Source organism: Schistocerca serialis, chromosome 8 (assembly GCF_023864345.2).
Source record: "Schistocerca serialis cubense isolate TAMUIC-IGC-003099 chromosome 8, iqSchSeri2.2, whole genome shotgun sequence".
Lineage (NCBI taxonomy): Eukaryota > Metazoa > Arthropoda > Insecta > Orthoptera > Acrididae > Schistocerca > Schistocerca serialis.
The window spans coordinates 254,736,259-254,762,759 of record NC_064645.1 but is presented as its reverse complement, the minus strand read 5'-3'; the positions used below and the strand labels follow the sequence as shown (position 1 = coordinate 254,762,759).

Sequence of the window (26,501 nt, the reverse complement as noted above, 5' to 3'; positions counted from 1 at the left end):
CCTCGATTGGTCAGGTGACTCAAATCGATTGGATTGCCAAAATTTTGAACCTAAAGCAATCGCTGCTCTTACAGTATTTGGGCGGTGGAAAGGTTTCTGAGCCTTTGATGTTTGTGCAGAAAAGGCAGAAATGTTGAACTCAATTATTCCTTAGGGACCATAGCAAGACTAGGGTGCCAGTTCTGTCAACAATAGCACAAAGCTGGCAGCAGTGCCACTTCTGCGAAGCTTTCCTCTTCCTCTGAGGACGTACACCGTTTCTATTGAGATGCGCTGACTGCCTTCTACCGACAACAGGGCCTTCCCACCACACCCACAGTGCACCGTCCGAGCGCAAAAAACGCAAAGCTTTCCTCCCGAGCACACAGATCCATGACTCAAAAATAGAACTATTAAATATTGGCAGAGAATGAAACAATTTCTTAGCGATGTCTGACAGTAATGTCACAAGGTACAAGCAGATTCTTCATAATCAGGGACATGAGTTTATGTGCCGCGCTGTGACATTTTTGTTGGAAGAAGCAGACTAGGAAGCGAAAATCTAATTCGATCTGTGCCAGACAGACTTGTAGTAACTTCTAGCTAGTCCAGACTATCAATAAAGAAAATGAAGGAGCTGAAAGTACTTTCGAAGACCTCATCACTTTGGAGACATAGGAACGAAGGAGAAAAAAATTATTTTCGGTTAATAATGCCAAACAGAATGTCAGGTTGCTGGCCCGAAATTTGTGCATGGGGCTTGACCTATATTTTACGTTGTCAGTATCATACTAAGCTATGTTGTGTGCAACCCTCTATTCTTTACGTTTTTCTTATTGTATGAGGTTTCCTTCTAGCTATACATCGACATTCTTGTTTTGATATGGTTGAGTCCTTGTTTATGCGACTAATTCTTTTTCGGTACTCTGGTCAGAAAGTAATTAATGGTTGTGGTAAGTTAATCTGTTAATACAATCGTTTGCAGATTCACTAGCAGTAACTTACAAGTTAAGCGAAATACAAGTTTGTGTAGATACTTCAGCTTTCTAACTTCACCTCCCCTACCACACGCAGCCATGGGCCAAATTACGCCTATTTTTTCTGCACTCTGCAGCCATTAAACAGCTCGAGGAAGAGGCTGGCCCTACACCATGAAGCGCTGTGTGCCTCCCTCAAGAGCGGAACATAAATATGGCAGTGGTATACGATACATACATCTACATCTATAATTCGTAAGACACTTTTTGGTGTGTGGTGGAGGGTAATGTATACTTATCAACATCTATTCCCAATTCCTACAAAGACAGACAATATTCCTCTCCATGCTACACATCCTTAAAAAGCTAACAATTGGCACAAGACATGTGGTGGCATGATGACATTACACTTGGTTTTACGCAACAGAGCGATTTTTGTATATCCTGTTGAACAATGCTGTAAGACTGTTGATCTCTGTTCCATGTGTGAACCCAAAGGCAGCAGCTGGAAAGACAAAAAATCTTTTTCACGAACTATAAAAGAAAAACAAAATGCGAAATTTCGAAGTCTAATATGATGTCCTTTCCAGGAGTTGGTATACCCTCGAATTCAATGGAGTGCAGTACAGTTGATCATACAGCCACACAGTCACGAATTCTGCAACCCGGTTGGCACGTCTGCGTAATAAGTGGCCAATAAGTAATGCTAGTCAGTTCTGTCAATTTGTGTGAGGGCTTAGGAGCTTCCCTAGCTTTATCTGTTTGAATGCTGGCCTTTCGTGGTGCAAAAAGCTCAAAAATATAGCTTTCTTTCAATTTTCACAATGACAGTCAACATTAAAGAGACAGACAACCTTAAAGTAACCCAATAAATCCATCAACACTACTTCATGTAAATTTTTGCGAGCGAACCTAGCGTTATAGATAGCACCACTGTTCCAAAGTTCTGTAAGCGATTTCTTTTTAAGTTTATTTCATATTTCTTCACTTTGAAGAGTGGCATTTCTTTGAAATTCTGGCACCTTTGTATTTCCTATTTTTAATCTTCAGGGTCAACCTTATCGCACTTCCTAACTCGTTGGACACACTTCACTTAATCCCATGATAACATGATTTCAAATCATTAACTCAAGGAAGGTGGCATACATAGTCATATCTTTCTTCTTGCACTTGCGCCTTTGTCCCGCAATACTCGCAGGGTCGGTGTGGCTACAACGGATTTGGCAAGGTTAATTTAAAGGGGTGGCCGGATGCCCTTCCTTCCGCCACCCCATATCCCTAAGGACGGAATTAGTGTACCCCAGCTGTCTGCACTTAGTTTAAACCATGAAATAGTGCAGAAGTGTTACAAATGTCTTCATGTCGTGTAACTGAGACGGGATGTGGGACCAGCCCGGTATTCACCTAGCAGGATGTGGAAAACCGCCGAAAAACCACATCCAGGCTGGCCGACACACCAGCCCACGTCGTTAATCCGCCGGGCGGATTCGATCCGGGGGCCGGCGCGTCTACCTGAGTTCAGGAAGCAGCGCATTAGCGCTCTCGGCTAACCTGGTGGGTGCATACATAGTCATATGCGTAGTATAAAATTATGTACCTTTCAGATATTAATGAAATATGGTTACCTTCTGCCTATGACAGTAATCTACCATCAAAAAACATGTTGAATGGATAACTATCAATCGCTCAGAAGTAAGCAAGGTCTTGTGTTGTAAGTTCTTTTTGTCTTACTCGTTATCGAGGTGCAGATGTGGAATTTCAAAGAAGTGATGAAAACACAAGGCAATGGAACATTGTGCGCACTTGACAAAGGCAGAATACGGACATGCTACATCGGTTTCGAGGTATCCAATATCGAAAGCCACAGTGATTACACAATATCCATATCTCTACCACGAGCTATTCCTTTCCATTGTGTCTGCACCACAAGGACGAGTATCGTACAAAACTTACCACAACAAAGCAATTTCTGCTTTCAGGAACCTCTAGAATCTCTATACAGAAAAGGAAATGTCCTGACTGATTCAACGACATCATTTGAAGAAGGTGTTGAATCTACACTGTAGACATCGTTTAAGATGGCATTTTTCGAAATCCCTTCCCTAAGGGGGTAAAATAGGGGATGAAAATATTTCGTTATATTAAAACATGTTAAAAAAGCAACATCTATGAAAAGTCACATTTGACTTCTCGATTGGAAATAAAGAAATAAGTTTTATGGGATGAAAGTTGCTATGGAAAAATCAGCATAATAACCCAAGAGGCAGGATTAACCAAAATCTCCAAATCTAGCCACCAGAATAGCTTTTTTTTCAGATGTACAATCGGAGAAGGCCTTGCTTCTAAGGCCTTAATTAGCGTGAAAAATTTAGAAGGTGTTACAGTTGGTGAACTAGAACAGAGAAATCTAGTTAACAGTCACCACGACAAATCTGCTTTGTCAGAATTGCATCGAGAAAGAAAAGGGCTCTCCAAGATAGTAATTACTCAGTAAGCCTAACGTATGTTTATAAAATTATTTGTTGTAATTAGTACCCAAACGCGAATGAACCAGCGGCCAGTATGTTAGTGTGACTAAGTAGTGCATATGTTAACAACAATAGTTTCAATAAAATTTTTTGCTTTTTGTCAATTAATAGTTCATTTATGACTCTCGCAAGGTGTCGCTCATAATTTTATGTTCCAAGGCTTCATTTCTTCAGAGATCTGTGCTTCTGTAACTTTTGGATTGTTAACTTCGAACGTCGATTACACATAGCCGTAGAGTTTTATAGAAAAATGAGCGTGATAGGTGATACAACAGAAGCATCTTGTGTTTTAAAATGATTTTCATCCGGTTTTAGCAGTTAGAAGTAGTTACTTCCATTGTAAAATGTACAATAAAAATATTTGCTTAACACCAGTAAGCCTTCAACATCACAGTTAAGTGGAGTCTTGTGTCTACTATAGGTTGGACTAAAATCGCTCAGTACGTACTAGTCTTGTCAGCGAGTTGTTCGTCTAAGAACTGGGTTTTTCTTAAAGCACTGAAGCTCCAGGAATCGTCGATGCATTGAATTTGGTAGGAATGCGGTTGATGTAATGTGTTTACCATTTGCCTTTGGTCCCTAATTATACTTACTGCAGAGAAAGAAGAATTCGTTTTATAAGCCACTGTCCTTGGAGTTTTGTCGACAGGTACTTTACTGTTGCCCCATCACGTTATTTCACGCTCCCTGCCTCCGGAAGCCACTACGTTTGATATTTCCGGAGTTATTACTGCTAACAATAGCGTTTTAAGTCAATATTCGTGTAATTTTCTTTGTGATGACGTATTTGCTAAGTATGTAGTGCCTGCTACTTGTGGAACAAAACTGTAGGAAAACTTTTGTTTACTACGAGCTTTCGCAGGTGGTTTCGCATAGCACTGCAGTCGCTGCTCTCCTTGGTATCTCCTCCTAGTACAAAAATAGCTTCCATAATTACTTTAGATATGCTGCCGAGTTACATGAATAATTATTTAATTTATTTATTGATAATATACATAACGCGGTATTTAAAATAGCTGTCCCATGTTCTTACAGGATGAAGTGGATCACGGGAACATGACTATAGAGGTAAAATCGCTAATTTCTTGCATTTCCACTTCAGGCAACGCACACTGTTACGCGTTGATGTACATCCTCGAAGAGCCAGTTGTGTACCATCGTTGATTGAGTGTGTTAGATGCTAAACGAAAAAAAGTCAGGATTAAGTTTCACTACCATGAAGCTACTACTAAAGAGGAATGTCAAAATAAATGTGTATTCAAGTATTTGAAAACCGAGAATATTTATAAATACAGAATGTAACATGAGATTCACCGCCCGGTTGGCCGTGCGGTCTAATGCACGGCTTTCCGGAGCGGGAAGGAGCGCCTGGTCCCCCGCACGAATCCGGCCAGCGGACTTGAGTCGACGTCCGGTGAGCTGGACAGTCTATGGATGGTTTTTAGGCGGTTTTCCATCTGCCACGGAGAATGCGGGCTGGTTCCCCTTATTCCGCCTCACATACACTATATCGGAGATTGATGCCCAAACAAGTTCTCCACGTACTCGTACACCACCGTTAATTGTCTTAATAAGGGCCTGGGTATGATGTTGCTGATACTTACGGCGGAGGTTACTACAGTACTAGAGCATTTTTCAGGTATTCTTGGAGCGGAAAACAAGGGGAAAAAATCTATGGAAGAAACCTTCAGGCTTCAGTATTAGCAGCTGAATGCAACGGTATCCCGCAAAGCTTTAACTGAGGTTCGGGAATGGCTGGATGGGACTGGTTCAGTCATTTTTAAAACGATTTCCTGCCTTACTGAAGAAGAAATCCCAAGGACTCTCCATAGGCGAAGCTATAGCTGTCAATAGAAAGGATATCGAGAATGGCATTGAATTAATGCGTGGATTACCAACCATAATAAACGTTGTTGATAAGCCAGTTCATATTGAAAGTTGGGATGAAACTGTTTTTCAAATTAACCCAGAACCGGATGTTTTCGTGGCTGAAAGCAAAGTTTCAGGATTTCAGTACGGACCTCTGTTAAAAGAAGCATGGCAGACAGCTGCAACTCAAGTAAATGCTTGCAATGAGTTTGAGGCTTTTGGCGGTTCCCCATACAATCCACAGGAAATACCTGTACGAAAAATGTGAAGAACTGAGTCAGCATGTAGAAAAGTCAAAGCAACCTTTGCTGAAACTAATAGCAAGTGCGATAACAATTGGAGCGCTATGGTAATTCCACTATTAAACGCCGAGGAAAGAACAAAATGGCTTTGAGCACTATGGGACTTAACATCTGTGGTCATCATTCCCCTAGAACTTAGAATTACTTAAACCTAACTAACCTAAGGACATCACACACATCCATGCCCGAGGCAGGATTCGAACCTAAGCCCATAGCAGTCCCTCGGTTCCAGACTGAGCGCCTAGAACCGCTAGACCACCGCGGCCGGCGCCGAGGAGAGAACGATCAGGTGGAAAGAGTACACTGAAGGATTCTACGAGAGGGAAAAATTGTCTGTTGACGTGGTACGAAAAGAAACTTTGTCTATGCGGAAGACATCGGGGATACAGTACTGGAGTTAGAATTTTGAAGTGCTCTGGAAGATTTGATATCAGAAAAGACAGATGTGATAGATAGCGTACCACCGGAATTCCTATTATTAAGGAAGTGGCACACAAATAACTATTTGGTATGGTGTGTAGGATCCCTCAGACTGACGACATACCCTCAGACTTTCAGGAAAATGTCATCCACTCAATTCCGAAGATAGGAAGGGCAGATAGCTAAGACAACCATCGTACAAACAGCTTAACAGCTCTTGCATCTTAGCTGCTCAGAAGAATAATGTACAGAAGACTTGAAAAGAAAACTGAAGATCTGTTAAATGACGATTAGTTTGGCTTTAGGGATGACAAAGGCACCACAGAGGCAGTTCTGACCCGTTTATTGATGGAAGCAAGACTTCAGAAATACTTATCTAAATAAAACCTTTTTAACATAATGCGTTTGTAAAACGGACTAAAAGAATAAAATAATTTCTCCTAGTCCCATACAGATAGTCCTGAAAATGTGTGCCTCTGAATTTTTAATACCCATGAAAATATTTCCAAGATTTAAAACTAAAATGTAAAGCGCAATCGACAGATAATAGTAAAGAGGTGAATTACTCATGCATGAATTATCTATTGCACGCGTCCCACGTTTTTCGTTTTAAATTCTACAAGTATTTTCAGAGATATTAGAAAAACACGAGGAAAATTTTCTGGCCAACCTCTATGGGATTAGGAATCTACATGGTGATAGGAGAAATTATTTTACATTTTTAGTCCGTTTTAAAAATTGTTATGTTGAATAGTTTTTGTTTAAATAATTTCTTTCTTCTTGTTAGTGTTGCTTGTGTCTAATTTTTATCTATTTCAAATATTTTAGTGTGGTTGCAACAGAGGCATGTCGTAAGCTTAAGGCCCATTTAAATGGCTCTTCACCTTGGCCGAAGCAGTACACTATTTCCTCCTATTATCTCACAGCAAGATCTCTAAGGGAAAAAAGGGAATCGAACTCACACAGGCACTTACTAGGAACCGTTTGTTGTGGTTGGCAGGAGAGCCAACACCGTGTTACTAGAGGAGGCCGAAATGCACGCGTTTTAGCTCACGCAGGCTGGCGGGAGGTCTGGAACAGGACAAGGAAATTAGAATTTAGAAAAACGGACGTAGTTGGTGGAATACTTAACTTTAATCCAGTAATGAAGAACGTCGCTCTTGACGGTACATGTCTACATCTACATCTACACCCGTACTCCGCAAGCCACCTGACGGTGTGTGGCGGAGGGTACCCTGAGTACCTCTATCGGTCCTCGCTTCTATTCCAGTCTCGTATTGTTCGTGGAAAGAAGGATTGTCGGCATGCTTCTGTGTGGGCTCTAATCTCTCTGATTTTATCCTCGTGGTCTCTTCGCGAGATATACGTAGGAGGGAGCAATATACTGCTTGACTCTTCGGTGAAGGTATGTTCTCGAAACTTTAACAAAAGCCCGTACCGAGCTACTGAGCGTCTCTCCTGCAGAGTCTTCCACTGGAGATCTTCTCCGTTACGCTTTCGCGATTACTAAATGATCCTGTAACGAAGCGCGCTGCTCTCCGTTGGATCTTCTCTATCTCTTCTATCAACCCTATCTGGTACGGATACCAAACTGTTGAGCAGTATTCAAGCAATGGGCGAACAACCGTACTGTAACCTACTTCCTTTGTTTTCGGATTGCATTTCCTTAGGATTCTTCCAATGAATCTGAGTCTGGCATCTGCTTTACCGACGATCAACTTTATATGATCATTCCATTTTAAATCACTCCTAATGCGTACTCCCAGATAATTTATGGAATTAAATGCTTCCAGTTGCTGACCTGCTATTTTGTAGCAAAATGATAAGGGATCTATCTTTCTATGTATTCGCAGCACATTACACTTGTCTACATTGAGATTTAATTGCCATTCGCTGCACCATGCGTCAATTCGCTGCAGATCCTCCTGCATTTCAGTACAATTTTCCGTTATTACAACCTCTCGATACACCACAGCATCATCTGCAAAAAACCTCAGTGAACTTCCGATGTCATCCACAAGGTCATTTATGTATATTGAGAATAGCAACGATCCTATGACGCTCCCCTGGGGCACACCTGAAATCACTCTTACTTCGGAAGACTTCTCTCCATTGAGAATGACATTCTGCGTTCTGTTATCTAGGAACTCTTCAATACAATCACACATTTGGTCTGATAGTCCCTATGCTCTTACTTTGTTCATTAAACGACTGTGGGGAACTGTATCGAACGCCTTGCGGAAGTCAAGAAACACGGCATTCACCTGTGAACCCGTGTCTATGCCTCTCTGAGTCTCGTGGACGAATAGCGAATATCTATAGTAACTGGAATATGGCTCCTTGCTAGGTCGTAGCAAATGACGTAGCTGAAGGCTAAGCTAAACTATAGTCTCGGCAAATGAGAGCGTATTTTGTCAGTGAACCATCGCTAGCAAAGTCGGTTGTACAACTGGGGCAAGTGCTAGGAAGTCTCTCTAGACATGTCGTGTGGCGGCGCTCGGTCTGCAATCACTGATAGTGGCGACACGCGGGTCCGACGTATACTAACGGACTGCGGCCGATTTAAAGGCTACCACCTAGCAAGTGTGGTGTCTGGCTGTGACACCACACCGTTGTTATCATGAAACATTCTCAAGTGGAGCTGTAAAAGAGGGTAACAGCAATGGTGTACAGACTACCCTCCGCCATACACCAGACACGAAAGCGAGTTAATAATCTATTTTCATCGAGTTCTGAGCTATGCTGCATTTTTTTCTCCAGCTCATCGGGAAGTTGGTTTAGAATAAATTCCGAAGTTTGTACCGAAGAAAGTGACAAAAAGCCATCCAAACGTGTTATAACCAAGCCACGCTCATAGGATTTGTCGACGTAGAGAAAGTGTTCTACAGTGCAAAATGGTGCAATATGCTCGAAATTCAGAGGAAACTAGGAGTAGGCTACAGGAGAAGACGGGTTAATGTACGATGACTGCTTGGAAAGGGATGTCCGATTAGACGCGAACAGGAATCCACGTAAAAATCAATATTTTATTTACAGCAGTTAGATACACCTTCCAGCTACCCCTCTACATAGTCACCTCTCCGGCTTAGGCATCTCTCGTAGCGTTGTAACAACTTATCGATACTCTCGTCATAGAAGGCAAGCGCCTGTTCTTTCCGCCAGTTCTCTAAGCTGGTCTACCGCTCGTTGTCTGTGCCAAAATGTTGTCTTCGCAGCCAGAGGTTCTTGTGAACGTAGATGAAACTCAAGGGCAGTAAATACGGGCTATATTGTGGCTGATCGAGCACACACCATCGGAAACGCTTTAGGAGCATCTTCACTGCCTCTGCAGAGTGCGGCCGAGAATTGTCATGAAGAAGGAAGTGCATGACAGTTACGTTATGTGGGCTGCATGACAATAGGCGAAATCTCTCACCAAACCCTCAACTGAAATGAGCAACGTGACGCGATGGACGGGAATACTAAATACACTGCCTGACACATTGGTGCAAAGCATCGGATTTTCACTGAGGTTTCCACTTCGCGCCTGATCCGACCTTACTTTCTGAATAGCCCTCGTATAATATGTACAAGAACCAATAGGGAACAATAAGAGTGGAAGACTACGAATGAAGTGTTCGCGTTATGAAGGGTGCAGGGCAGCGATGCAGTATTTCGCCCCTACTGTTCAAGCTATACATCGAAGGAACAATGACAAAATGAGAAAGTTTTATGGGTGAGATTTAAATTCAGAGTGAAAGGATATCAATAATAAGATTCGCTTATGACATTGCTATGCTCAGGCAAACTGAAGAACTACAAACTTTGTCGAATGGAATGAAAAGCCTGATGAGTACACATATGGATTGAGAGTATATCGAAGGAAGAACAAACGATGGGAGGTACCAGAAATGAGTACAGCAATAAACTTAGCATCAGAATGGGTGATCATGGAGTACAATAAGTTAAGGAATTCTGCTGCCTAGGCAAGAAAATAATTCAATTATTTTTTTGAAGTATTTGTATTTCGTCCTATCTTTTGTAATATTTGATTTGTTACGCTTTATTATTTTTTCCAAAAGTTTTATTCTTACTTGTTTATTCTCATTTCCCTGTAATATATGTAAGTTTTGTTAAACTAAATATTCTTTTTGCAGTAATTTGATTTAATTACCAAGTGAAGGAAGACATAAAAAGAAAAACTATCACTTGTGACATGGGCATTCATGGTCAAGAGAAATGTGCTATGTGAAACTTGGACCTGAACTTGAGGAAGAAATTTGTGAGAGCGTATGTTTGGAGCACAGTATTGAATGGTAGTGAATCATGGACAATGGGAAAACCGGAATAGAAAACAGAAGCATTTGAGCAAGAATATCGAAAAGAAGTGGGACTGATTAGGAATGAGGAGGTCCTCTGCAAAATCGTCGAAGAAAGGAACATGTGGAGAACACTGAAACAAAGGAGGGGCAGAATGACAGGACATATTTTGAGACACAGGGAATAACAACCATGGTACTACACGAAGCTGTAGAGGGCAGAAACTGTAGGGGAAGACAGAGATTGGAATATATCCAACAAATCACTGAGGAACTGAAAAAAAAACGGTGTTAATCTCCCCCCCTCACTCCTCCTCTCTCTCTCTCTCTCTCTCTCTCTCTCTCTCTCTCTCTCTCTCTCTCTGAGATGGTTAGAAATATCTTTCCTGCTATACAAACTACTATTTGCATGTCATTTAAACCTGCAAGAAAACGGAAAGTATAATTGGAAAACAATACAAAACATAACATTTTGCACAAACACTACAAAGCTAACAAGGGAACCTCCCCATCGCACCCCCCTCAGATTTGGTTATAGGTTGGCACAGTGGATAGGCCTTGAAAAACTGAACACAGATCAATCGAGAAAACAGGAAGAAGTTGTGTGGAACTATGAAAAAATAAGCAAAATATACATACTGAGTAGTCCATGGCAAGATAGGCAACTTCAACTACAGTATGTGCTCAGGAGCGCCGTGTTCCCGTGGTTAGCGTGAGCAGCTGCAGAGCGATAGGTCCTTGGTGAAAGTCTTCGCTCGAGAGAAAAGTTTAATTTTTTATTTTCAGACAATTATTATCTGACAAACTCTTATGTTTTCATCACTTTTTGGGAGTGATTATCACATATACAAGAAAACCTAAATCAGGCAAGATAGAAGAATCTTTTTACCCATTCATCAAGTGTGCAAGCTAGGTGGGTCGACAACATATTCCTGTCATGTGATGCACATGCCGTCACCAGTGTCGTATAGAATATATCAGACGTGTTTTCCTGTGGAGGAATCGGTTGACCTATAACCTTGCGATCAAATGTTTTCCGTTCCCATTGGAGAGGCACGTCCTTTCGTCTACTAATCGCACGGTTTTGCGGTGGGGTCGCAAAACAGACACTAAACTTATTTACAGTGAACTGAGACGTCAATGAACGAACGGACAGATCTTAACTTCGCGAAAATAAAAAAATTAAAATTTTCACTTGAGGTAAGACTTGAACCAAGGACCCCTCGTTCCGCAGCTGCTCACTCTAACCACGGGACCACGGCGATCCTGTGCTCACAAGGTCAGTTTGCATATTTTGCATATATTTTTCATAGTTCCACACAACTTCTTCCTGTTTTCTCTACTGATCTGTGTTCAGTTTTACAAGGCCTATCCACTGTGCCAACTTATAACTAAATCTGAGGGGGGTGTGATGGGGAGATTCCCTTGTAAGGTTTTTTTTTTTTTGGTCATCAGTCTACTGATTGGTTAAATGCGACCCACCACGAATTCTTTTCCTGTGCTAACCTCTTCATCTCAGAGTAGCAACCTACGTCCTCAATTATTTGCTTGACGTATTTCAACCTCTGTCTTCCTCTACAGTTTTTGCCCTCTACAGCTCCCTCTAGTACAATGGAAGTCATTCCCTCATGTCTTAGCAGATGTCCTATCATCCTGTCCCTTCTCCTTATCAGTGTTTTCCACATATTCCTTTCCTCTCCGATTCTGCGTAGAACCTCCTCATTCCTTACCTTATCAGTCCACCTAATTTTCAACATTCGTCTATAGCAACACATCTCAAATGCTTCGATTCTCTTCTGTTCCAGTTTTCTCACAGTCCATGTTTCACTACCATACAATGCTGTACTCCAGACGTACATCCTCAGAAATTTCTTCCTCAAATTAAGGCCGGTATTTGATATTAGTAGACTTCTCTTGGCCAGAAATGCCTTTTTTGCCATAGCGAGTCTGCTTTTGATGACCTCCTTGCTCCGTCCGTCATTGGTTATTTTACTGCCTAGGTAGCAGAATTCCTTAACTTCATTGACTTCGTGACCATCAATCCTGATGTTAAGTTTCTCGCTGTTCTCATTTCTACTACTTCTCATTACTTTCGTCTTTCTCCGATTTACTCTCAAACCATACTGTGTACTCATTAGACTGTTCATTCCGTTCAGCAGATCATTTAATTCGTCTTCACTTTCACTCAGGATAGCAATGTCATCAGCGAATCGTATCATTGATATCTTTTCACCTTGTGTTTTAATTCCACTCCTGAACCTTTCTTTTATTTCCATCATTGCTTCCTCGATGTACAGATTGAAGAGTAGGGGTGAAAGGCTACAGTCTTGTCTTAAACCCTTCTTAATACGAGCACTTCGTTCTTGATCGTCCACTCTTATTATTCCCTCTTGGTTGTTGTACATATTGTATATGACTCGTCTCTCCCTATAGCTTACCCCTACTTTTTTCAGAATCTCGAACAGCTTGCACCATTTTATATTGTCGAACGATTTTTCCAGGTCGACAAATCCTATGAAAGTGTCTTGATTTTTCTTTAGCCTTGCTTCCATTACTAGCCGTAACGTCAGAATTGCCTCTCTCGTCCCTTTACTTTTCCTAAAGCCAAACTGATCGTCACCTAGCGCATTCTCAATTTTCTTTTCCATTCTTCTGTACATTATTCTTGTAAGCATCTTCGAAGCATGAGCTGTTAAGCTGATTGTGCGATAATTCTCGCACTTGTCAGCTCTTGCCGTCTTCGGAATTGTGTCGATGATGCTTTTCCGAAAGTCAGATGGTATGTCGCCAGACTCATATATTCTACACCCCAACGTGAATAGTCGTTTTGTTGCCACTTCCCCCAATGATTTTAGAAATTCTGATGGAATGTTATCCATCCCTTCTGCCTTATTTGACCGTAAATCCTCCAAAGCTCTTTTAAATTCCGATTCCAATACTGGATCCCCTATCTCTACTAAATCGAATCCTGTTTCTTCTTCTATCACATCAGACAAATCTTCACCCTCATAGAGGCTTTCAATGTATTCTTTCCACCTATCTGCTCTCTCCTCTGCATTTAACAGTGGAATTCCCGTTGCACTCTTAATGTTACCACCGTTGCTTTTAATGTCACCAAAGGTTGTTTGGACTTTCCTGTATGCTGAGTCTGTCCTTCCGACAATCATATCTTTTTCGATGTCTTCATATTTTTCCTGCAGCCATTTCGTCTTAGCTTCCCTGCACTTCCTATTTATTTCATTCCTCAGCGACTTGTATTTCTGGATTCCTGATTTTCCCGGAACATGTTTGTACTTCCACCTGTCATCAATCAACTTAAGTATTTCTTCTGTTGCCCATGGTTTCTTCGCAGCTACCTTCTTTGTACCTATGTTTTCCTTCCCAATATCTGTGATGGCCCTTTTTAGAAATGTCCATTCCTCTTCAACTGCACCGCCTACTGCGCTATTCCTTATTGCTGTATCTATAGCGATAGAGAACTTCAAACGCATCTCGTCATTCCTTAGTACTTCCGTATCCCACTTCTTTGCGTATTGATTCTTCCTGACTAATGTCTTGAACTTCAGCCTACTCTTCATCACTACTATATTGTGATCTGAGTCTATATCTGCTCCTGGGTACGCCTTACAACCCAGTATCTGATTTCGGAATCTCTGTCTGACCATGATGTAATCTAATTGAAATCTTCCCGTATCTCCCGGCCTTTTCCAAGTATACCTCCTCCTCTTGTGAATCTTGAACAGGGTATTCGCTATTTCTAGCTGTAACTTGTTACAGAACTCAATTAGTCTTTCTTCTCTTTCATTCCTTGTCCCAAGCCCATATTCTCCTGTAATCTTTTCTTCTACCCCTTCCCCTACAACTGCATTCCAGTCGCCCATGACTATTTGATTTTCGTCCCCCTTTACATACTGCATTACCCTTTCAATATCCTAATACACTTTCTCTATCTGTTCATCTTCAGCTTGCGACGTCGGCATATATACCTGAACTATCGTTGTCGGTGTTGGTCTGCTGTCGATTCTGATTAGAACAACCCGGTCACTGAACTGTTCACAGCAACACACCCTCTGCCCTACCTTCCTATTCAAATAATCCTACACCTGTTATACCATTTTCTGCTGCTGTTGATATTACCCGATACTCATCTGACCAGAAATCCTTGTCTTCCTTCCACTTCACTTCACTTCACTGACCCCTACTATATCTAGATTGAGCCTTTGCATTTCCCTTTTCAGATTTTCTAGTTTCCCTACCACGTTCAAGCTTCTGACATTCCACGCCCCGACTCGTAGAACGTTATCCTTTCGTTGATTATTCAGTCTTTTTCTCATGGTAACCTCCCCCTTGGCAGTCCCCTCCCGGAGATCCGAATGGGGGACTATGCCGGAATCTTTTGCCAATGGAGAGATCATCATGATACTACTTCAATTACAGGCCACATGTCCTGTGGATACACGTTATGTGTCTTTAATGCTGTGGTTTCCATTGCCTTCTGCATCCTCATGTCGTTGATCATTGCTGATTCTTCCGCCTTTAGGGGCAATTTCCCACCCCTAGGACAAGAGAGTGCCCTGAACCTCTATCCGCTCCTCCGCCGTCTTTGACAAGGCCGTTGGCAGAATGAGGCTGACTTCTTATGCCGGAAGTATTCGGCCGCCAATGCCGATTATTTATCAAAATTTAGGCAGTGGCGGGGATCGAACCCGGGACCGAAGACGTTTTGATTATGAATCAAAGACGCTACCCCTAGACCACGGTTCTTCAAAGCTAAGGTACAGTAAGACAAAAAATACAACGCGCCACAAAGGAATTATCGGGATGGAACGGAAATCGGCAGATGTAATGAACATGTACAGACAAAACAAATGATTACAATTCCAGAAATACTGGATGGAGCTTCAAAACCTGAAAAAGTCAGTAACGCGTTGGTCTGCAACTGAGCTTTATGCAAGCAGTTATTTTGTTTGACATTGACAGAGTTGTAGGGATATCGTGCCAAATTATGCCCTATTGGTGAGTGAGACCATAAAAATCCAGAGATAGTTGGAGGCCCCTGTCCATAATGTTCCAGAAGTTCTCAGTTGGGGAGAGAGATCCGGAACGACCTTGATGGCCAAGATATGGATTGGCGAGCACGAAGACAAGCAGTAGAAACTCTCGTAGTGTGCGAGCGGGCATTATCTTGCTTAAATGTAAAGACCAGGATGGTTTGCAATGAAGGGCAACAAAACGGGAGTAGAACGTCGTCGACGTACCGCTGTACTGTAAGAGGGCCGCGACGACAACCAAAGGGTGAAATAATAATTAAATCAAGACCCTAAGCTGTCGACAGGCGTTGATATACATCAACAGGGACAGTTAAAAATGTGTGCCCTAACCGGGACTCGAACCCGGTAACTCCTGCTTACATGGCAGATGCTCTATCAACCCTTTTTTTTTTTTAATTGTTTGTTTCCACCATTCTTTGCGTGAGACATCTCGGCTTGTTGACGGCACTCAACGCTCGTCTTCTCGAGGGTTGCCTATTATGGTATACCCCAAGCATATAGCTTGGTCTCGTTTCTTGTTCCCCATTTACCAAACACTGCCATCAACGTTATTAACAGTCGGACGCAGTGCATACATCTACTTCGTCGTTCCTTGTTCGTTCTTTTTTTTTTTCATCGTCGTTGTCGTTCATAGTGTCCTTATTCTCAATGTTGGTATATAGTTCGCAAATTTTTGTCTGTATTTGTCATCCTTCATCAGCAGTTGCGCTTGTGTGGCTAGATATACTCTGTAGCCCTGGTAAGATGGCGCATCTTCGGCTTGAATTAGGTAGTGCAGAGTATGTCGTGTCAGCCATGTCCATATATTTTTCTTCGTGATGGGGTAGTAAGTGCCATCAGGTTGCAACACCGATGTGATGGAGATTGTCTGTCTAGCTGTCCTGCAGATAGAGGCAAGGTTCATTCTGCACCATTCCCAGACCAATTTATTTTCTCCGCAGACACATCTGTGTAGCAAGTTGTCTATGAGGGCACACTCTCCACATCTGTCAGTAGCCGAGAATCGTATTCTGTGTAATTTTTCTTTCGTAGGTATGGTCTCATTAACTACTTTATACCACGTTGATCTGATATTTGTTCCGAGCACTTTGTTGTGGATGTTCTTCCAGATTTGAGCCCAATCTCGTAGGGGATATTTCGTTTCCTTGCAGTTTACTCTTCTACCAGTATTCATTATCCGGTATAGTTGGGCGGTTGTAAGGTCCTGTATTGGTGCGCTCAGTTTCGCTCGGAGGTAACTAACTTCGAGCAGAAACATCCTGATGTGGTTGGCTTTGTAGTGGGTTTCCCCCAGGTTTATCGGTATTGCCATATTAGTAGGTGTATACATCCGTAGGGCCATATGGATCGCGCTGTCTGGGTAGTCTTGAAACAGCTGAATTGTTCTCTGTATAAGAAGAGCCTTGTATTTAATTTCAACATCTATTAGCCCTAGGCCCCCTTTCTCTGGTGGGAGAGTAATAACATTCATTTCCACTTTGAATATTTCGCCCCTCCAAATATACCAACCAACTGCCGTCATTATTTGCTTGGAAATGCTGTTGACCACAGGGAATTTCTGCCCTACATACCAGATTTTCGAAAGTATCATTTTATTGATAAAACGCACTCTTTGTATGAGGTCCTGTTCTCTGCCTTTATTTTGCTGGAGACAACCTCTCGTCATAACCAGAAGCTCTTGCCAGTTGTCCGTAGTAGTTTTCAGAGGGCAGCGGCTCATTCGTATACCCAACAGCTTGATACTCTCGTGTACTACATATGGGCAGTTATCATCGATTCTAAACCCTCTACCGATCGGCATTATTTTAGTCTTGCGATAGTTGAGCTTTGACCATGAGGCTCTTTCATACTCCCGTACACTATTAGTGACTTCTTGTAGGTCTCGCTCCGAACGTACGATGACAGTAACGTCATCCGCGTATGCCACACATTTTACAGTCGTCGAATACAGGGTTAAGGCCTCAAGTGTACGGTTCAGCATACGAACAAGTGGCAATGACAAAAAGAGGCATTGACATGGGGCACCCCTGTCGTACAGATCGCTCAATAGTTATTTGCCGGGAGAGTTGCCCATTGATGACGATCCTAGAGCAAGCAGAGGTGTACATATTTTTGACCATCGTAATAAAACCGTCACCAAAACCTAAATGGTTCATAGTTTGGAAAAGGTAGCTGTGCGAGATCCTGTCAAAGGCTTTGCATTGATCTAGAGCTAAAATTGCAGCCTCCGGTTGGGTAATAGCACTAAAGGAGATGATCTCCCTATAATCTGCGAGACTTCTAAAGATCGCTCGACCAGGGACGGCTGCGGTCTGGCTATCATGTATGATTTTATGTAAAACATGTTTAATTCTAGCTGCTAGAACGCGGGCCACAATTTTGTAATCGGAGTTGAGGAGGGAAATAGGACGAAATTTATTGACATCATCTGGTGGGTATTCTTTGGGGACGAGTACAATTAGACTATCATTGAATCCTGCTGGTAGTTGCCGACCTGCTTTAATTTCATTACATATGTTCAGAAAGCAATGTTCGAGTAAATACCAGAATTGTTTGTAGAATTCAATGGGTAGGCCATCTGCCCCGGGCGATTTATTACCCTGAGCCTTCCTCAAAGCCTCCCGAAGTTCTTCCTCAGTGACATCACTCAGTAATAGTTGTCTGTCCGTCTCGTCGAGGGCCGCTGTAAGGCAGTTTTTCATGGTCGTAATTGCCTCGTCATTCGTGGGCTCTGACATGTACAGCCGTCGGTAATAGTCGGTTATATATTCCTTTATCTCATTCTGGGTTGTGGTGACACTGCCATCTTCTGTTTTTAATTTGTGAATCAATTTCTGTCTTGCGCGGCGATTCTCTTTCGCAAGATGAAAGGAGGATGGGCTTTCGTCATAGGCGCTGTTACCATCGCGAGAACGTATTTTAATTCCTTCCAGTTGTGTTCGTTTCAATAGTGTTAGCTTCGCCTTAATCCTTTTGATCTGTACAAAGTTCTCCTGTGTGACACGAGGAGATGAATACAGCTCACGGAGACATCGAAAATAAAATTCGAAAAGCTCTTTCTGCTGCCGGCTCCTTTCATAGCTGTAACGTTTCAAGCAATTAATAAGTTTGGGCTTTGCGCAGCGGCACCACCACAGCGTGACCGACGGGAAAGTTCGTTGGCGCCGTGAGCAGAGATCCCATACTTCCTGCACCCGTTCTCTTAGACCTTGATCACTGAGTATTGAAACATTCAGCTTCCAACCTGCTCTGCCACGGTACGTTCCCTGCCGTACCATTCGGATTGTACAGTGGTATGCCTCGTGGTCGGAGAAGTACAACGGCCACGTCTCCGTTGCAGAGATCTTGTCCCACAGGCGTTTTCCTACATAAATTCTGTCTATTCGGCTGGCAGTTTGAGCGGTTAAATACGTACAACACTGTCGGTCCCCGTTCAGGATTTCCCAGGTGTCTTCTAGGTCCATCAGTCGAACAGTTTCGGCAAGTGTCGCACAACCGTTAAAGTTCGGCCATTGGTCTTTAGGCTTTAAAACACAATTAAAACCCCCCCGACGATCACGTTCACCTCATTCCTCCGTAAAAGATACAATAAGTCAGTAGCGTAAAAATGTGCTCTGGCAGCTCTATTTTGATTCCCCGAGTGAGCATAGATGTTTATCAATCGAACTCCATTAATAAGGCACGAGATTCCTATGCCAGACTCTAGTCTTTCCACGTCCGAGACAATAATACCCTCTTTGAATAACAGAGCTGTGCCTGAGGAGCTATCTGGGATGGTATTTGTCAGTACGTCATACCCAGAAAAGTCAGATAGGAAATGGTGAGCCACCTCTTGTGGCATCGCGATGTCTGCATCACAGCTATACAAATAATCGCGGAGACTGTGTATCTTCTGCTCTGAAGTTATTTTGTTTATGTTTACTGTGACTATCTTGTAGTCCTGAAAAGGAGGCATGAAGTTCTCTATGTGAAAAGTCGCTGACCAGTCAGAAAAAGCATGATGTCGGTGAGGAAATTAATACGTATCCGAATCATCATCTTTTCTCAGGTTCGTTGAAAGCTGTCGTGTCACAAGTAATTCTGCTCTCCCGGCTGGCATAGCCTCCTTTGGTGGTTCAGACGTAGTCAGTCCTCGATCCACCGACATGTCCTCGATATCATCAGCCCAGCTGCCCGCATTTGACATGTCCATCTATTGATCTGAGCCCTTTCCCTTTGGACACTGTTCTTTTCGCCCCTCTCTCAGAAGCTGCTGAGAGACCCGATCCTCGTCTATTGCAACGTGATTTCCAACCCCAGAGTTCGGCGTGGTCACTGTTATCGCCTGGTCGTGGCCACTCGATTGCTTCGCATCTGTCCTGCCAAGAGTTGCGTCCGTTAATTCGCGGGCAATTTGCGCACCTTTCTCGCGCAGAAGTGGAGCTGTTTTCTCAGCATCCTTGTGAGCGATCCGTCGCTTTTTGTGTTTTTTAGGAGAAACGTCAGCCCTTTCATTTGCCACAGTCACCGAGGAAGAGCTGCAGATTGGTAATCCGGTGTTGTCGTCGCTTCCCATTGATTTAGAATCCGCTCCTTTGTCGGTGCGTGGATCATTCTCAACATCTTCGGTTTTCTCGCCAACCTGGGCACTAACCAAACACGTAGCCTCCGGATCGTTCAGTTTCATCGTCACGTCGGGGGTGGTGTTAGCGTTGCCCTCTGGAGTGGCAGTCTCCACTGGTGTCTGGTCAGCTTCGGTGGTGTTGACAGTTATGTCCATGTGAGTGACCTCCGTCGCTGCCATGGTCGAACGGACTGCCGCCACATAAGTTGGAGGCATTGATGACATCTTGTTACTAGGAACACTTTCGCCTGGTGGCAACTGTGTCACTCGTCTCTGTACGCATTGTGCGCGAACATGATCAGTTGCGCCACACCCAGAGCAAGTGCGAGGCTGTCCATCGTATATAACAATTGCCCTGTATCCACAGATCGTAATATATGATGGAATGTGTTTCTCCAGTTCTATGTTCACCTGTCGGACACCGTTCAAGACACGAACTTTGAAGAACATCCACTTTTCTGCAATATTGCTGATAATCGTGCCATAATTTTTCAAAACTGCATTTATTTCGTCGGTAGGAACTTCAAAAGGTAGTTCGAAAATTCTAACTGTGCGGACACTAAATCCTCCACGAGATACATGAACTTCGCCAATATTACCATCGCTGTGAGTAAATTTAAAACTACCACCGCATGACTGAACAATTTGATCGCATATTTCAGCAGTTTAAAACTTTATGTGCGCAGTACTGCTAACGATCGAAAGATGTACACCAATTATTTCGTCAAAAGATAGTTTCAAAACATTCTCAATCCATGCTTCGAGTTCGTAAGCTTTAGGTCGTGCATATTTCGGATCCAAACTTAATTTCAAAGTATCTTTTCGTGCTAGTTCATTCATAGTCAATTCGTGACGTTTTTCACACAATAACCCGTAACTGTGTACGCTACAATAGCGTCGACTCACCGTAAACAGCGTTCAGCCGGCAGCAGCAGAGACGTAAACAACAGCGCGCGTCCGCTCGCCACGGCCGCCGAGGGCCGACAACCTGAGCCACCGAGGGCACAAAGGATAGTGCGACTGCAGTGATTTATCTCTTGCACGCTCCCCGTTAGACCTACATTCCGAACTTAATGTCCACACTCTACATTCGTAGTGTCCCTGCCCATTATAGACTACTCATTACTCGCGGCAGACAATCGTGTCGAGTCCCGTAAGAGTTCGGGCAACACGTGTGCATCCACCACGGAAGAAGAAGGTCAATGGCCGGATAGTCTTAACTACATGAAGATGCTGTCTGTTCTTTCGGACGTGTCCGAAAGAATAGATACCATCTTCATACAACCATAGAGGTCCTGCTACGAAACGAAATGGCGCCCCAGACCATCACTCCTGGATGTAGGACCACTTGGCCGGCGACAGTCGGGTTGCTATCCCACTGTTGCCTGTTGCGTCCCCAGCTACGTCTTCGCTTGTTATCGGGGCTCAGTTCGAAGCGAGACTTTTCACTGAAGTCAGTTCTGCTCCACTCGATGAGATTACAGACAAAAATAACGTCAAGAAAAGATTATCGATAAGAGATTCATAAGCTATGCAAAATAAATTAAAAGAAACCTCCTTTCTCCTCGGCAACTAGTTAATTGGAAGCTGTCGTATGAAGTTGGTGGGAAGCAGGTTTGGTGAGTGCTTCACGTCGTATTCTGAGTTTCAGACGTATTTGCATGTTGAAATGGTGATAATGTTCTATGTGAAAGATGAGGTGCCTGTAGCAAGTTATTTCACCGTACAAATTTTAAAGCAAAACCTGAACCTTGTCCTGCAAGCAGAAATATCTCTCTAGTTCTTGAGACAACAAAGCCGTCGAAATATATCGATTGAAAACGGTAAGTTAAATAACGAAAATGAGTAAAATTAATCATTCAATCTCTGCTCGTATTTATTCTCAGTTGTAGAACATATCTCGCCAACAGATGCAATTTGCGAAGTTTATCATAAAATTAATTATTGAATACGAGCATTGAGACGTTTGAATATCCTGCAAGAGACAGTGACGCCAGTTCCATGTTTGTAGACCGAACAGATTGTGAGCTCAGCGAGTTGGATGAAATACAAGATTACGCGTTTGTTCTGTGTGGTTCGTGGCAGCGTCGGCACGACGTCTCTTCGTGTTCTGCTGCCGAAGTGTCAGTCCTTAAGGAATTTTGAAAAGAGTGTAGTAACTTGCCTTAGGGTGACGTACCTGTTGCCGGTGAGTATGTCCATGAGGGAGCTCTTGCCAGCACCGGAGGAGCCCATGATGGCGGTCAGCTGACCGCTGCGGAAGCGGCCAGTCACGCCGTGCAGGATCGTCTTCTGACCTGTGCAGAAGACACGACAGCGTCAAGGTCGCCGCACTGCGGCAGCGCACGCAATAAATCATGCACGAGTGAGTCAGACATAGAATGTGTGAAAGCATAGAAGCGTGCGCTAGAACAATGGCAACAGAAGGCAGATGGAATGGTAATGAAATTGCTTAGCATCTGATATGACTTGTCCCAACTGGTTAACATCGTAGTCAGATACAGATTCCGAAATCAGATGTTGGACTTTGAGGCGTACCCAGGTGCAGATATAGACTCAGATCTTGATTTAGTAATGACGAAGAGAATACTTATGTTTAAGTGACCCTTTCAGAAAGAATCAACGTGGAAGAAAGTGGAATACTGAGGTACTGTGGAATGGCTAGATGCTAAGTTCGCTAAGGATATGGATCTCGCAATAAGGAATACCACGGTGAGCAGTTCAGTTCAAGAGAAGCGGACGTCTTAAAAAGAGCAATCATCGATATTGGTCAGACAAACGTAGGTACAAGGAACGTAACTTCGAAGAAACCTTGGGTGACAGATGAAGTACTTGAATTGAAAGAATGGAGAACAGCTGTATAGATCCCATATTAATGTAGTAAACATTTAGTGCAGGGTAGCCACGGCGAAAAGCATACAGGAAAAATTTCAAGAAATTTCGGTAAATAAAAAGCAAGGATGGTAACATTATGAATCAATGGAAATTCCTGTGTTAAATGCAAAGAGTGAACGGGTGAAATGAGTATACTGAAGTCCTGTACGAGGGGTAGGACTTGTCTATGACGTGATCGAAGAAGAAATTGGAATCGATATGGATGACGTAGGGGATACAGTATTAGGTTCAGAATTTCAAATAAGGCAGAAAGGATAGATAATGTTCCATCGAAATTTTTGAAATCATAGAAGGAAATGGCAACAAACGACTATCCAAGTTAGTGTGTAGGCTCTATGAGACTAGCGACGTACTATCAGACTTTCGGAAAAATATCATCCACTCAATTCCGAACATAGCAAGGGCAGGTAAGTGTGATACCCATCACACAAGCAGCTTAAAATCTAAAGCATCCAAGCTGCTAACAAGAATAATGTGCAGAAGAATGGAAAAGAAAAGTGAACATCATTTAGATGGCAATTAGTTTGACTCTGGGTAAAATTAAGGCGCCAGAGATCCAGTTCTCACGTTGCTATCAATGACGGAAGCAAGGCTTAAGAAAAAACAAAGATACTCTCATAGGATTCGTCGACCTAAAAAATCTTTCGTCAGTGTAAAATGGTGTTAAATGTTCAAAATTCTGAGAAAAAGTAAGTCATAGAGAAAGATGGGTAATCTACATTACGTACAAGAACCAGAAGGGAACAATAAGATTTTATGACTATGAACAAAGTGCTCGGATCAAAACAGGTTTAAGACAGGGATGAAGTGTTTCGCACTTACTGTTCAGTACGCAAATCGAAGGAGCAGTAACAGAAATAAAGGAAAGTTTCAAAGGTGGAATTAAAACTCAGAGCAAAAGGATATCAATGACAAGATCGGCTGATGACAGCATTACACTCAGTGAAAGTGAGAAAGAATACAGGATCTGTTGAAGGGAATGAACAGTCTAATGAGTACAGAATGCTGATGGAGATTAAATCGAAAAAGACAAATGTTATGGGAAGGAATGAGAAATTTAACAGCAGAATTGGTGACTATGGGCTAGAAGAAGGAAATTCTGCTACCTTAGGAGCAAACCAAGCTATGACGGACGAATCCCTGAGTACGTAAAAAGCAGACTAGCACAGGAAAGAGGGCGTTCATGGCCAAGACAAGTTTACTAATATGAAACATAGGTCTTAATTTGAGGAATAAATTTCTAAGAATGTACGTTTGGAGCACAGTATTGTATCGTAGTGAATCATGGACAGTGGGAAAACAGAAACCGAAGAATATCGAGGCATTTGAGACGTGGTCATACAGAATAATATTGAAAATTACGTATCCTGGTAAGATAAGAAATGAAGTAGTCCTCCGCAAAATAGGCGAAAAAAGAAATGTAGGTAAAACACTGACAGAGACAAGGGACAGTATGATAGATCGACAGGTATTTCTTCGAAACATTCTAGATCATTTCTGTTCACTAAAAAGCTATCGACAATTTGTCTCTAAACGGAAACGACGGAAATCCATTACATTGCGTCCAAATCGCCTCCAATCCGCATTCAGAAGTCGTGTTATTGAAACGTAAATGTCTCTGGTTTTCTCAACGTCCATAGCCTGTTCTACGACTTGACAATAACAGAAGATAACGTGGTTAGTTAAAATTACTGTTTTACCTCCACCCAACTTTTATTGTTCGAAAGGAAATAATATGCTAATAACAAAACGTCTAATGACATTAAGAACAAGCTTGGTGAGTGGGGTACAGTATTAAAAAAGAATAAAATACTAAAGAACTGCGACACACGCACTGCAAAGACACTTTAATGTGACCACCTGTCAGAAGTCTGAATAACCCCAACGTTTGCAGCTTGAACCGCTGCGAGACGTGCACGAAATGTCAGTGAGGTTCTGAAAGATACTGAGAGAGGTGTGGAGCTTAGACGTCTCCAGCGTCGTGACCAGGTGAGATAGGCTTCTCCGTAAGGGAACCATGGAGCGAATAGACCGATCGATGTGGTTCCACAGATTTTCGTCTGAAGTTTGCTGGCCAAGGGAATAGGGTAACTCATGATGGTGCTCTTAGAACTACATACATACACCAGCTGTGCCACTCGTTGAATTGTCCTGCTGGTAGATGCCATCGTGACGAGGGAAAATAGACTGCATGTAGTGGTGGACATGGTCCCAGGAATACACGGATAGGGTATGGGCTGCTATAATGGCCAGGGCGGGTGAAGTAGCCACTTGCTTTTAATCCCTTCGAGAGTGCTGCAGCCTAGTGGAGAACACTTATAATTACTCAAAGAGACTTCTTTGGTATTGCCAGCGAGTTTCGTGGAGATAGACGGGTGCACTCGTCTGCAGTGAAATATTTTGTGTTTTCTATACGTCTGATGAAAAGTAAGTGACCAACTCAATTGCGTATATTTACAATATATGTACTGCGACATTTAATTGCTATAGTGCTGGTAAAACGTTATATTTACGACACTTGGCGTTTCAACTTGCTGAGCGGAATAATCTACCATACCCATTTAATAAAGAAAAGAAAGATGGCAGGCAAGGACTGGGTGGCACAGTTTCGGAAAAGACATCCAAACATAAGCCTTAGGAAACCAGAATCCACTTCAATGGCCAGGGCTCAGGCCTTTAATAAAGCTAATATGTAAATATTTTTCAACGTTCTCCATGAAGTGCGAAAAACACACTTTCACCCTGCTCGTAGAATCTACAATGTTCACGAAACTGGTCTAACGACAGTTCAGTTTAGAAATTTCAAAGTTTTCACTTGTAAAGGCAGACGCCAAGTTGGTGCTATTATGTAAGCAGAAAAAGGTTTGCTTTCAACAGTAGCCATCTGCACGTAGGACATTTATTCCACACTTTGTGATATTTCCCAGACAAAGAATGAAAGTTGAACTTCAAGATGGTGCTCCTCCAGGAACCGCATTTGCCTGCCAGCACAGTGGATGGATGCAGATTGATATTTTCATGAAATGCTTTGATCATTTCTTGAATTACACAAAACCTACGGCTAATGATCCAGTCCTACTTAATCTGGATGGACACGCCCCCACGCAAAAAATATAGACCTAATAGAAAAAGCCAGAGAAAATTATACAACCGTTGTGTGTTTGCCACCACATTGTAGCCACAACTTACAACCTCTAGATGTATCATTTATGGCACCTTTCAAAACATACTACGCCAGAGCTTGTGCAAGGTTTCCCCCAAAACAATCCAGGAATGGTAATAACACAATTCCAAATCAGTAAGCTTCTTGGAGAGACATATCTGCTGGCAGCAGTGCCATCTACAGCGATAAATGGATTTCGTAGATGTGGGATTGTCCCTTTGGACCCGTCTGTATTTTCGGATGCAGATTTCGTTGCTGCAGTGGTGTGCATATCGGACATAGGCATAATTTGTGGAGAAAACTTAAATGATAATAGAAGGGACACAGTAAATGAGACAAACAAAGGAACAGAAGGTGTTAAAGACGTAATTAATAGGCCTATGCTAACTGAAGAAGATGAATTTGATGTTGAAGCA

At 42.6% G+C, this 26,501-nt stretch overlaps 1 protein-coding gene across 1 annotated transcript in view; it reads right to left on the bottom strand.

Moving 5' to 3' along the window:
• The window catches only part of LOC126416119 (ATP-binding cassette sub-family G member 1-like), a 379,097-nt gene that overhangs the window by 181,569 nt on the left and 171,027 nt on the right, over positions 1 to 26,501 (bottom strand). Inside the window, exon 2 of the mRNA XM_050083643.1 lies at positions 22,207 to 22,324. Within this exon, the coding sequence (XP_049939600.1) occupies positions 22,207 to 22,324 (118 nt within the window). The remainder of the gene's footprint in view (positions 1 to 22,206; positions 22,325 to 26,501) is intronic.